General features: G+C 45.0%; 1 protein-coding gene across 1 annotated transcript; it reads left to right on the top strand.

Moving 5' to 3' along the window:
- Positions 1-534: 534 nt before the first annotated feature.
- On the top strand, positions 535-14,152 carry impg1b (interphotoreceptor matrix proteoglycan 1b). The gene is made up of 17 exons (XM_079574265.1): positions 535-1,043; positions 1,924-2,127; positions 2,231-2,497; positions 2,694-2,740; positions 2,827-2,976; positions 3,134-3,192; positions 3,273-3,472; positions 3,731-3,964; positions 4,059-4,257; positions 4,465-6,076; positions 6,844-6,933; positions 8,194-8,413; positions 8,799-9,009; positions 9,317-9,502; positions 9,571-9,757; positions 10,985-11,068; positions 13,930-14,152. Exons 1-17 carry the CDS (start codon positions 968-970, stop codon positions 14,011-14,013), a joined length of 4,110 nt encoding a protein of 1,369 aa, XP_079430391.1. The 5' UTR covers positions 535-967; the 3' UTR covers positions 14,014-14,152.
- Positions 14,153-14,165: the final 13 nt, after the last annotated feature.

Genomic DNA, 14,165 nt, shown 5'->3' with positions numbered 1-14,165 from the left:
GTACACTTCGATGAAGGTGAAGGTTCATATTGTCAACTTTTAAATGGCATTTTCTCCTGGCCTATGGGCGATGGTCACACACTTCAATGGCATAGTTAAACAACAATGTTATTTTGCACCGAAACTCAAATGATCATAATGAAAGGCAAAGACCAGTTCTACTTCTTAAGTCTTGCCTTGGATGTTTTATTCAAAAGTCTTTTGGAAATGCTCAAACGTTAGATGATCAAATGTTCTCCCGCTGCCTCCGGTGCCAGCGCCCCACAAGTCCAGGTATTTGGCTTGTGCAGCTTGGACAGAAGCTTTTTAATCTCCTTCACACGAGCAACTGGAGAGGCCACCTAACCTACATGAGCACTTCTGCCTCAGACCTCTGTGTCCTGTGCATTTACAACTCGCAAACTTGACTGATTGAAGATTTTTTTATTTGCACATACACAGAGACATAAAACACAGCTACAAAATCAAAAACACATTTAAATAAGTGCTTTTCCACCATTTAGACTACATATAAAGCACTGAGAAACCTTTTAAGTAACCTATGGAGTCTAAATCCTATTGCGGTGTGCAGAGCTACAAGGGGAGGCCCTGGCACTGAATGAAGGGGGGGCCGTGGTAAGCCCCAAATGTCTGGACCATCCCCAAGTTTGTTGATCTGCTCAGAACGCTGCTAACAGGATGAGAACAACCACGTGGCCTTGCTGCGGATTACAAGCACCATGAGCAAAGTAAAGGGATTAAACTTGAAACCTAACTGCTTTTTAACCTTGTGGCTCGCTCATATGCTGGCAGTAAAAACATCGCTGCAGCTTTTTTTCATCCTTGCAACTGGGAGGAAACCTCTGAATGAATGACTGAACAAGGTGGCACCAGCGGCGGGTGCAGACCGGTGCTCTGATGCATGCAAACCCGAACCTCATGAAAACAGCACTGCCAGCTCTGCCCCGGGACTGCAGATAAGACACAGATGCTCAACATGAACCTCAAGACTGGAATACCCGTGCTTTTGTTTCTATTCAGCCTTGAAGCAAGTCCAAATGAAGGTAGGCAACTAGTTGAACTTTATCCAGATAAAAAAAACGTGAATTTCGTCATTTAAAACCATGCACAAAAGCATTCAGTTCAACACTCCTCGGAATATTTTATTTGCACTGACAAAAGGGCACATTTGTGAATACTGGGCTGACACAGGCTGTCTGAACACTGTCTGAACTGCGGGTGGAGTTTGTGGGGTTAGAGGAAGCGGGGCCAAGGGGTTAGCTCATTATAACAGCAAACAAAAGCCATTCTGTTCCTAATATTGCAGGACGTTAATCTTTTGTGGCTTGTAGCTGGCATGTCTGAGGCCTGCAGAAGGTGTTTCCTATGATGCTATACAAGCTTTTTCCTGTAAATACGATCTATAGTGCAGTCATGATTGTTGTTTAGGTTTATCTCAGCTTTCAGCTTCTCTGTCCTTATTTAAGGCCTGGGAGAAATAATTTAATTTAGAGATTTCAATTAGAAACCTTTTGGTAGTTAAGTGTGACTAAAACGTAACTACAGTTAACTAATGCTTAATGAAAAGTTCTACACATACTTCACTTATTCATTAAGTAGTTAGTCACACTTAACTAATGAATTGTTCATGATGAATTAACTCATCATTTATTAGTCTGCAAAATACATGCATGTAGAGCAGATTTACAATTCCGTCCATTTAAATCAGGGCCACAATTGAGCACTTCCCACAGAAGTGCTCAAGAAGAGAGAGACGGTCTCTTCCAACTGTACCGGAGCATAATCCCTTTATGGGCTGGTTTAATTCCTTACTGTTCACACCTGGAGAAGGGTCACTAATCCAAGAGTCTCAGAGGCCAAGTGCAGGCTGCTCAGCTGTGGCAGTGGGCTCTCATCTCACGTTTTCTTTTACACCAACCTCAGGGACGACAGACCTGGCAGATGTGGCTCTGTCTGGGCTCAGGGACGTCAAATACAGACACTTCCTGGAGGCGCCCAGGCCAATCACCTACAGCAGCGGTAGCAGGACGAAGCGCTCGGCTATTTTCAGCACAGGGGTCAAAGTGTGTCCGCAGGAAACGGCCAAGGCGATCATCACCAGCCACCGAGCTTACTACAAACTCCGAGGTAATGTCGCTGAGATAATTGCCACAAACACCTTTGAGCCACTCTATGTGCTGTATATAAACCTGGCTTTCACCTGATGGTAGACTGTCCTTTCTCTTTACAGTCTGCCAAGAAGCCATTTGGGAAGCCTTTCGCATTTTCTTTGATCGGGTCCCCAACACAGAGGAGTACATGGCGTGGGTTTTTGCGTGCCAACATGAGAACCTCTGCATGGATGACCTGGCCCGGAACTTCAGCTCTTCTCAGGAGCATTTGGACATGGTCGCAACTGTGAGTGGGGTCAATATCCGGGTCATGTTATGGGGTGCAACTTTTAAATCATGTCATTGTGTTTATGCCTCTTTGCAGAGAGTTGCTGAGCTGGGAGAAAGTGAGGGGTAGGTCCAACATTTCTGCAGTATACAGTCCATACGTTTATAAAACATAATAACATATTATTCCATCTTCAATTTTCAGAGTTGCAACACCAGAGCCAGGCAAAGACTGTAAGTTTCTGATGAATCTAGGATCAACTTAAACTGTATCATCCTGTGACTCAATAGACTGAATGTTCTTTCTCGTCTCAGGTCCCTTTACTCCGCTATACAAGGAAATGCCCACAGAGCCTCACCAGGTAAATCAACTCTGCTCTCACATGTGTGTTTTCAGAGTGAAGTCTCATATGGCAGGCTAATAGATTTTCATTTCATTTGTCTTCAGGTCACAGATGAGCCTAACGTGATCCCTGAGAAGCCGCAGCAGTACATAGTGGAGTTCAGTGTGACTGTGGTGGACCCCATCTACAGCGAACTGCTAAAGGACCCTTTGGCCCCTCAATATGAAGATGTCATACGGGAGCTGAGAGACGAGGTGCCTGTCTCAGTGTCACAGTGTCAGATCACTTAGAGCAGCCCCGCCCCACCTCAACAGACTGCACAATGGCAAATTCAACATAACCACTGAGATCAGTACAAAGCATTGAGTATTTAGTGTAAATGTTTTTTTTCCATCTTTTTTTTTCTCTCAGATGTATCACGTTTTTGAAAACATTCCTGGATTCAAAGAAATCCGTGTCTTGGGATTTCGGTAAATGGGAACACTTACATGATGGCTCATTATTTTCATTTTAACGAGAGGATTTTGGCAGTTGTTTCTTTTCCCCTCAGAGTGGAGGATGTGTCTGTCCGCTATGCTGTCCTGTTTAACGGTGACACTGAGCTCAGTGACCAGCCAGAGGGATACCACACAACTGACGTGGAGACACAGGGGGACATGACGGCACCCAAACTGAAGAACATCATTTTCCAGGCCCTGAAGCACGAGCTGTATCTTCCACTGGACCTCAACACGCTCAGCTTTAATGATGGTAGGTGACTCTGAACTATAGGGCTGTGCTGTAGTACTCTACTATAGTATATTTGTCGTGTGTGTGTGATTTCTCTTCTTCCTCTCTCACTCTATTATTAATATGAATGTAGTAGGATTGAAGCAACCATTTTCCTGTCCTTTTTGTAAACATAGTGCTTTTTTTTGTGGCAATGATAATTATATCTTTGCATTGATTGATGTCGAAAATGAAATGAAAACAAAGCTCTTAAAATATTTTACTCCTTATGTGCCACAGTGTACGAAGTGGATGAATTCAAGAACAAAATTGCGTATACAGTCAAGCCCCCAGTAGAGGAGAGGTCAGAGACTCCAACTGTCAGAGCATTTACCCCTGAAGTTAAAATTGACCTTATTTGGATTGAGTCAGTGCAAGCTCCAGCACAACCAGCAGAGGAAGCTGTGACGCAGGTGGAACATGCATCATTCACAGAAGAAGAAAAAGATGTTTTACCAGCAGAGTTGGAAACAGGTCAGACACTAACGCCAAAGAAAACAATGAATCATTAGAAGTCAATCAGTGCTTAACTGATCAGTTCTTTGCCCTTTGTCTCTTTATTTTCAAGAGCCTGAAGCGGTTGTTCCTGTGTTCAGCGCTGATTCACCAACACAGGCCACATTGGACACAACTGTGAAGACTTTAGCCCCAGCAGAAGAGGATCAAGGCCCAGACCAGAGCAACGAGCAAGGGGTATCCCCAACAGAAGAGGGCTCTCTAACGGGGACAGTCCCTGAGAGCAGCCTGACGGAGGGGGAAAGTGTTGTGTCCTCTGAGAGCAGCCTGACGGAGGAAGATGGTGAAGTGTCTTCTGAGAGCAGCCTGACGGAGGGGGACAGTGGACTTTCTTCTGAGATTGGCCTGACGGAGGAGGAAAGTGTGGTGTCTTCTGAGAGCAGCCTGACGGAGGAGGAAAGTGTAGTGTCCTCTGAGAGCAGCCTGACGGAGGAAGATGGTGAAGTGTCCTCTGAGAGCAGCCTGACGGAGGAGGACAGTGGAGTGTCCTCTGAGAGCAGCCTGCCGGAGGAGGAGAGTGTAGTGTCCTCTGAGAGCAGCCTGACGGAGGAGGAGAGTGTAGTGTCCTCTGAGAGCAGCCTGACGGAGGAGGAGAGTGTAGTGTCCTCTGAGAGCAGCCTGACGGAAGGGGACAGGGTAGTGTCCTCTGAGAGCAGCCTGACAGAGGAAAATGGTGTAGTGTCCTCTGAGAGCAGCCTGACAGAGGAAGATGGTGTAGTGTCCTCTGAGAGCAGCCTGACGGAGGAAGATGGTGAAGTGTCCTCTGAGAGCAGCCTGACGGAGGAGGAGAGTGTAGTGTCCTCTGAGAGCAGCCTGACGGAAGGGGACAGGGTAGTGTCCTCTGAGAGCAGCCTGACAGAGGAAGATGGTGTAGTGTCCTCTGAGAGCAGCCTGACGGAGGAGGAGAGTGTAGTGTCCTCTGAGAGCAGCCTGACGGAGGAGGAGAGCGTAGTGTCCTCTGAGAGCAGCCTGACGGAGGAGGACAGTGTAGTGTCCTCTGAGAGCAGCCTGACGGAGGAGGACAGTGGAGTGTCCTCTGAGAGCAGCCTGACGGAGGAGGAGAGCGTAGTGTCCTCTGAGAGCAGCCTGACGGAGGAGGACAGTGTAGTGTCCTCTGAGAGCAGCCTGACGGAGGAGGACAGTGTAGTGTCCTCTGAGAGCAGCCTGACGGAGGAGGACAGTGTAGTGTCCTCTGAGAGCACCCTGACGGAGGAGGACAGTGGCGTGTCCTCTGAGAGCACCCTGACAGAGGAGGAGAGTGTAGTGGCCTCTGAGAGCACCCTGACGGAGGAGGACAGTGGAGTGTCCTCTGAGAGCACCCTGACGGAGGAGGAGAGTGTAGTGTCCTCTGAGAGCAGCCTGACGGAGGAGGAGAGTGGAGTGTCCTCTGAGAGCAGCCTGACGGAGGAGGAGAGTGTAGTGTCCTCTGAGAGCAGCCTGACGGAGGAGGACAGTGGAGTGTCCTCTGAGAGCAGCCTGACGGAGGAGGAGAGTGTAGTGTCCTCTGAGAGCAGCCTGACGGAGGAGGACAGTGGAGTGTCCTCTGAGAGCAGCCTGACGGAGGAGGAGAGTGTAGTGTCCTCTGAGAGTAGCCTGACGGAGGAGGAGAGTGTAGTGTCCTCTGAGAGCAGCCTGACGGAGGAGGAGAGTGTAGTGTCCTCTGAGAGCAGCCTGACGGAGGAGGACAGTGGAGTGTCCTCTGAGAGCACCCTGACGGAGGAGGAGAGTGTAGTGTCCTCTGAGAGCAGCCTGACGGAGGAGGAGAGTGGCGTGTCCTCTGAGAGCACCCTGACGGAGGGGGACAGTGGTAGTGGACTGTCTTCTGACAGAAGCCTGATGGACGGGGGCAGTGGCAGTGGACTGTCCCCTGAAGCTGACAGAGGGACATATGAGGTGACCCTTGCACCCGCCATGAGGCAGGCCAGCACCCCTGTGATGGCAGCAGTGGACAAGAGCAGAGACTTAGTGGTGCTCTTTAGCCTGAGGGTCACCAACATGATGTTTACAGACAGCCTTATCAACAAGGATTCTCCGGAGTACAAGTCCCTGGAGAACACCTTTCTGGAGCTGGTAGGTCCTTTACTTTCATGGGGTGTACTCGTCTGTGTGTTACAGATAAAGCACAGGGACAGTGTTGTCTACAGTCATTTTCTCATTTACTGACTGCTGTTGAGACTCAGAGGACTGGAACCTGTCCATTACTTACAGAGAAAGTAAATTCAGTTTTCTCATTAAAATTACCATGTGACTTTAAACCAGCTGTGCCAGCTGTTTTGTCAGACTGCCCGAGTATTATACAATGTTAAAGGTGAACTATGCAACTTTTTATGTCACATATACATTCTATTCTGAAAACCTACCAGAAATCCTGAAAAGCTGAAATTAAATTGATCATGAAACATCACCAGGATGGATTTTTTAACTTAAAAAGTTGCATAGTGCACCTTTAAAGAGACTAAATGGAAGTTGTCATTTTTTACTGCCACCACAGGTCTTACGCAAAACTGCAGTCTCTATGTTAAGCTCATGCATGACAGTTGGTATTTCGGCCTGAAGTAACAACTTTTTGAGTGACAGTGCAGGCTATTTAGGCGGAGGAAAATACATAATTTTTAAATTTTTAAACTCCATCTAGTCCCATTAAGGAGAACGAATCAGACGAGACATACAGACATATCTCCTTGACATGTTCTCATATGCCCTGGTCTCCTTTTGACTTGACAAAGAACTTGTATAAATGTATTGTTGTGAGTGCTCTTGTTAATTGTTCTGGTGGTATTACATTGGCCTGTTCAAACAAAGCTCTATCTGAAATGGAAACCATGTCTTTCACATAGACACAGCATCGGAGCCCCAGAAAACCACTGAACCCTGGAGCTTCCAGTAAATCTGTGCCACAGAGTCTGAGAACGTTAGCTTCCATCCCGGTACACCTTTGTGTTGTGCTGGCATTCACGTCTCAGAGAATGCCACTTTCTCTTTTTCTATTGACTAATCTTTATTGCACAATTCCTCTCCTAGTACACTGACTGAATTCAAACCCTGTTTTCTTAATAATGTATACACCCTTAGGCACGTTTAAAGGAGTTGATCGTTTTTATCATTATCGCAGGTATAGCTGCTTAGAGCTCATCCTCTCCTGCAACATTATGGGTCTCGCCACATTCATGTATTTTCCAGTGTCGTACTGCACATGGTCCCAGTTTAGTGTGAACACAGGGTTTGCTTATTCATCTACTAGTCTTATCTGGCATAATTTACTAACAATAAAACTAATATACTTTGAGTGAGTAACAATTGTCAAATCACTTTCGTAATGACTCATTTGATATAGTGTGAAACAAGAGTACCTACTTATATGCACTTTTAACTAGGGGTGGGAACCTCTGGGAACCTCATGGTTTGAAACGATTCACGGCTCACGATAACAATAATCTCACGATACGCTGATACTGCGATGATTGACATATTGCACAAAAATAACCTATGATGCATCATGATTTTAACATACAACATATTACATTTGTTATCATGGACATTTGTTCCCTTTATTATTATTATCTTTTTTTATAAATAAGTGAATAAATGATCCCTGAAAATGGGTCTCAGTGGCATCAATTATTCACATTTAAATAAACAAGAAACCGTCCTGTTTCAAAAGGAATAAATCAACCCCAAATTAATCTTATTCATAATTATAAAAACTATTATCAAAAGTCATACATCTGTGTGACAGTGTTTGGCCCAAGTGCTGCCGTCTACAGTCCGGTCTGAATTCTTGATCATTATTGGCCTTATTGACTAAAAGCAGGGGAGCACTGCTGCCACATTAATATGCATGGGGTCACTCATTAATATGCATGACGTCATCAAAAGTATCAATATCGTAATAAAAAGCATCGTATCATCCCGCAAAATATCACGATATATCGCAAAATCGATATATTGTCACACCCCTACTTTTAACAGTAGTAATCGTCTTCTGCCATTATGTTACAGTGATTCTCGAACATTTACAATCTTAAGATAAAGAAGAATCAGTGAGAATCACCGTCTTCTAACTTTGTAAAAAAGGCCTACATAAACTTTCAATTCTGTTTCTGTGTCCTCCGAGCTTTACTAACACATGTCCAACGATTCTGAAAATTTTAAAAATAAAATTGAACACAAAAGCTTTGTTCCAACAGCTTCTTCCATATCTGGAGACCAACCTGACGGGGTTCAAGGCGTTGGAGATTCTGAATTTCCAGAATGGCAGTGTCATTGTGAACAGCAGGATGAAGCTGAACAAAGCTGTGCCGTACAACGTGACTGAGGCGGTGCACTGTGTCCTGGAGGAGTTCTGTAACTCTGGCGCCAACCAGCTGGAGATTCAGGTGGACAGTCGCTCTCTGGAGGTCGAGCAAGGTCAGCAAACACAACCAAATGTTTAAGTCATTCACAACTTTCTTCTAATCTGAGATGCTTTTCTTTTAGAAATGTCCTAGTTTTGGTTTAAAGGAATGAATGAACTGACCGAATAAACTACTACTACTACTAAAGTTTCTTCAAGTGAAAATAATATTAGTTTATTTTTGCTTTCATTTCATGTGGATTGGCCGAGATCTTAAACAGGTCAAAACATATGTATTTTGACAGTTAAATGGCAAATTCTAACAAAATCCTAGCCTTTCCTCCTCAACGACATTAAACAACGTGGGCTTTTTTAGAATGTTATGAATATCACAAATACTATGTGCAAGATGAAAGGCAGCCGTGTCGCTTTCACATGTTCATGTTCCTGTGCTTTCAGCTGACGAGCCGGACCCTTGTAAGTCTATGACATGTTCGGAATTTTCACGCTGCGTGCTGAACGGCTGGACCGGGGAGGCGGAGTGTATGTGTGATCCTGGCTACAGTGCGGTGGATGGCCAACCCTGTCAGAGCTTGTGCACTCTAGAGCCAAACTTCTGCCTCAACGAAGGCCTGTGTCAAAACATACCCGGCCACGGCGCCACCTGCAGGTACAATGTAAAATTTAAACACTAAACAACATCATTCCCCATTATCAGTGAAATTACCTATGAGCTTTCTCATAAATTACAGAAACGTCCAGTCACTTCACAAATACTGGACTGATCAGTGAAACTCAAATGCTTACAAATGTAAATGATCTAACCATGCCCTCATCTCCATTTGACCATTGAACATGGTCCAGGATCTGCAGATTAAAAATAGATTAGCTTGGAAAGAAAGATAAAGTATTTATAGAAATGTGAATGAATCTATAAAGTCCCTGTGAAAACATATCTTTTGTTGTGAATTTGTCAGGTGTCCTGTTGGGAAATACTGGCACTACCATGGAGAGCGCTGTGATGAGCTGGTCACTCTCCCCATGGACACTTCCTTTATTCTGACTGGCCTCGTGGGGAGCGTGTGCCTTGTTGCTGCTGTCATCGGCATTCTCATATTTATTAACAAGAAATGCATAAAGCCTCAAAAAGCTGTCACCGTGGTGTAAGTAAAGTGTATGATGTGTCAGTGATTTGTTTCAGCCATGTCATTGTTTATATTTTTGACCTCAGGCATACTCTCACTCCTTATGCGTTTGACAATACGTTTCTGGACAACCCAGTATTTCAGAATGATGACGATGAGTTTATGACTCAGGTGTCCACTATGCCTTATCCTCCCAGCTCTGTGTCTTCACAGTCCCAAGCAGCTGAGCATGAGCATTTTGCTTCAATTGAAAATATTCATCTCAGTATTGAGGTACAGTGCTGTTATGCACAACAAGTCTCTAACCTCAACTAAACAACTAAACCACTGATCATGTCCTACTAAACCATTACTTCAGAGACATTTTTTATATGAATTCCTTATCCCGTCGCACTAAATCATTAACTCAATAACTATTACAGACACTGGCTACGTTTACGTGGAGATCTGATCATAATCTGATTTCTGGAGTTTTCTGATTATTGAAGAGACATGAAAACAGCATAATCTGATATACATGATCTGATATTCTTAATTCTGGTTTCTCAGGCGTGTGCCTAAACTAACAAGGACAAAACAGCAAAAATACCAAAATCATGCCAAAAAGACAAGGTCAGAATGACCCAAAAGCCACAGGAGATTTTGTAAAAAGAAGCAGAAAAAAATATGAATATATGGTGATTTTAAGGCTCTTTTTTGGCGCGTACATTTTTTTTGCATCAGGGTCTTGAAAGGGTGCAAAATTGAAGGATCACATTATGAAAAGCCTGAAAGCATTTTTTATATATATATTAAAAAAAAAGTTAAGTTAATAATTAGTTTGTAGAGTTAGTGTGCTGCTGACAGTCGAGTGGCTGCATTGAGTTGTTTTGTGCAGGAAATACTTGATATAAATGAACTATGCCTTGCCTTGCTGCACATATGCAGAACTTCCTTAGTGTTGTTAGTCCCGCTTTGAGTATTTACTGAATTGTCTCTCCGTTCTCCTCACCTGCACATTTATAATAGAAGTTAAAGCACAGTTTGGTCTATTTGTGTGTTAATGTATGTAATTACTTCACAAAACAATAAGCAGTGAGCTGGATTTGAACTCTAGACCGTTTAAGTTACAAACCTGTGCTGTAACCACTCGGCTCCCAGGCACAAGAAGCTGCTGCCACTTGGACAGCAGTTTGACTCCAAGTCCAAAGATGGAGACGCAATCATTCTCCATCTCGTTCTGCGGGTGGGCCTGACTGAAGAGGGGGGTGGAGACAATGCAGTAAACTCGGGTGCCAGTGCAGTTTTGGGTTGTCCGATGTCTGAAGAGAATGTAAACACATCAGATCAGATTATTAGGTTATCTGATTCCTCCAGTTATCTCATATTTCGGACCATGTAAACGTAGCCACTGACTACAATACCTTCTAACCTCCAAATAAGCAACGACTGAAAATGATGAAGCCATTTCTATCGGTGCTATATTTTACTGCATTGCTCATAAACCTTTCTTTTTCTTAGATCCCCAGACACCTCTACACAACAAGATCAGAAAAGTTAGTGTCTGACATCGCTGACTTCCACCACTGCATACCACGCTCTCAGGTAATGCTCATACAGTCATTCATTCATTCCAGTTTCCTCTGAGCTATGGATCATTCGATAAAATATAGAATAAATACACACACAATAACATTTACACAGATTGATATTGTTTCATTGCACTCTTTATTGTTATTTGTTGCACAGATATTACAATGAGCATGTTACTGCCCTGCTACAAATCAGCAACACGCAGCCTGTCTGTGGCTCACTGCCTCACCGTGCGCCTGTACCTAATTATGTGGACTGTGTGTGCAAGGTGGGGACAGGTGTAAGACGAGGCGACGATTTGGGGCGTTCCGAAGTGCTTGGTGGGGATTGGCCTCGGAGTGGCTCTGTCGTGGGGCACACCTGCTGACATGTCCTCAGCTCTCAGAAGTCTTCCCCTGCCCCACTCGGACCAGCGCACCCGCTTGCTCGTTTGCGTCGCTGTCGCCTCAGCCCGGGGCGCCGCTTTTGCTTTGATCGCTGTGGCGGGGGTGACGGCGTGTGCGACAGGGGTTTCTTGCACAGCCATGTCGCCCAGTGCAAAAGATACAGCTTTGTTCTCAAGGTCTTTTTGGTTGGTTGGTTTGGTTTGTTTCAGGGCCGTTTGAGGAGCCGCTTTTGGGAGAAGCTGACTGTGCTTTTTCTGAAAGTCATCGGCTCTGACTGCGTTATACATAGATGCAACAGTGACTAGTTTAGGAATAGGATCATATCTGGCTGCTGCACTGTCTTTAGCGTTACATGGTTTTGAATGGGACTCGGGGGTGATGCTGGTGCTGGGCTTTTGAGCTGTGCGTGGGGGTGCGACTGCTTTAAATTGACTCTTCTGACCTTCACCCTGTTTGTGTTGGGTTTTCAATGGTCTAGAGGCAGTTTTCGCAGGTTTAGGTGTTTGTTTATGTGCAGAGCTTGAAGTCAGCCTTTGAACCTCCTTGGGAGCTACAGCGTTTACTGAACATGCAGTGGCTGTGCTGTCACGTGAGTCCTTTGGTGCCCTCTGGGTGTTTTTTATGTTCTCCTGTTTGGGTAGAGGTGGCAGACGTTTGGGATTCAGTGGGGCGAGAGCTGGACGCCCAGGCTCAACTTGGGCCCTATTTGGTACAACAGCACTTTTTGCCTCTTTTGTTGAACCGATGGGTAGTGTTTGTACCTCTGATCTTTTGGGCCCATTTGTTGCTCTCTGGGTTGTCTTTGTGTTCTCCTTTGGTGCAGTTGGCAGACAAGATATGGGAGCAGGACGCCCAGGCTCAAATTGGGCCCTGTTTGGTACAACAGCACTTTTTGCCTCTTTTGTTGAACCGATGGGTAGTGTTTGTACCTCTGATGGTTTGGGCCCATTTGGTGCTCTCTGGGTTGTCTTTGTGTTCTCCTTTGGTGCAGTTGGCACCCTTTCAGGAGCAGGACGCCCAGGCGCTGATTGGCCCCTGTTTGGTACAACAGCACTTTTTGCCTCTTTTGTTGAACCTATGGGTAGTGTTTGTACCTCTGATGGTTTGGGCCCATTTGGTGCTTTCTGGGTTGTCTTTAAGTTCTCCTTTGGTGCAGTTGGCAGACCTGAGGCGGGAGCAGGACGCCCAGGCTCAAATTGGGCCCTGTTTGGTACAACAGCACTTTTTGACTCTTTTGTTGAACTTATGGGTAGTGTTTGTACCTCTGATGGTTTGGGCCCATTTGGTGCTTTCTGGGTTGTCTTTGTGTTCTCCTTTGGTGCAGTTGGCAGACGTGAGGCGGGAGCAGAACGCCCAGGCGCTGATTGGGCCCTGTTTGGTACAACAGCACTTTTTGCCTCTTTTGTTGAACCTATGGGTAGTGTTTGTACCTCTGATGGTTTGGGCCCATTTGGTGCTTTCTGGGTTGTCTTTAAGTTCTCCTTTGGTGCAGTTGGCAGATGCTTGGGATTCCCAGGGACAGGAGCAGGGGCATTGTCCAATGTGGGCCCACTGACTGTTACAGAGTCTTTTGTGAAACCAAGATCTATTGGTGAACTTGTGGGCAATGAGGGTTTTGGCTCATTTGCTACACCTGGAGACTTTGTTGGAGTTTTTAATGTTGTTGTTGGATAAATCTTGACTTCCCGCCTCTGACTGACTTCATGGGTCTGCGGTTTTGACAAAGGTTTAGTGTTCGTGGTCTTCAGGACAGTCTTTTCCTGCTGTACATGACGACTGTGATCTTTAACCACTTCAGGCGTGTCTGCGGAGACTTTAGATCCTGTCTGTTCTCTTTCCTCTACTTCTTCCAGGTCTTGTGTTTTGAAGAAGATCTTTTCAAAGTTGTACATTGCGGCCAGGTTGCTTTCATTGTGGAGGTCCCGATACTGGACAATATCTGCTGTGTACTCAAATAAAAACCTGGGAATATTACTCGGTTTTCTCTGCAGTGTGGCTCTGGCCATGCACTCAACGAGTGGAATCAGGTCCTCGGGATTGATGCCACTCATGTTGATGCAGATGGAGATGTTTAGATATACATGAGAGAGATTACGACTTTCCGAGTACAGAGAGGGTGAACAGCTATGCCGCCCCCATGACACTGACCCCGAGTCTGTGGTCCCTCACAAGCACAATCACAAGAGGAGAGAGTGAAATGCTCTGATGTCACAGACTTCTTCTGGTTCACAATCTAGAATGTGTGGACCGTTGCCATAGCAATGAACAGTTCAAAACTAAACAGAGCGAAGCACGTTTTAAATGTAAACAGAAAAAGAACCTGCTGTTCCAATGTTTTGACACCACATGCATAACTTCCATTAAATATCGAATAAAAATAATTGATAATTAACGCATTAATGCAAACATTGTCATGTCTTTATTATTTTGTGACTGATGTAATATAAATTCTTGGTAAGCTAATCTTTGTTCTTTTCTGATTCACAGACGTGGCGAGCATCAAACCAAACAAGACAATGCTGTCTTTTGAGGGCATCAGAAAGCGACTGCTTGGAAGTAACCGTGGTGTGATTTTTAGGGTACACACAGTAGGACATGTTCCTGTTCCTTTGTTGGGGGTTGTTCTTTCCTCATAATGAGGTATTATTTATCTGATACATAAAGCAGCACAAGTGCATAGACTGATGTAAGAGAAATGTTAGATCTGACCTTGGAGAGCTGGT

Source organism: Gobius niger (assembly GCF_951799975.1).
Source record: "Gobius niger genome assembly, chromosome: 16".
Lineage (NCBI taxonomy): Eukaryota > Metazoa > Chordata > Actinopteri > Gobiiformes > Gobiidae > Gobius > Gobius niger.
Note: the sequence above shows the minus strand (reverse complement) of the source record. Positions and strands in the feature narration are given on the sequence as shown.

Bases quoted from the DNA above. Each gene is read 5' to 3' on its own strand.
- impg1b (XM_079574265.1), top strand. From the start codon at position 968: ATGCTCAACATGAACCTCAAGACTGGAATACCCGTGCTTTTGTTTCTA. The intron at 3,473-3,730 runs GTAGGTGACTCT...TATGTGCCACAG, and splicing joins CACGCTCAGCTTTAATGATG to TGTACGAAGTGGATGAATTC. The intron at 9,010-9,316 runs GTACAATGTAAA...TGAATTTGTCAG, and splicing joins GGCCACGGCGCCACCTGCAG to GTGTCCTGTTGGGAAATACT.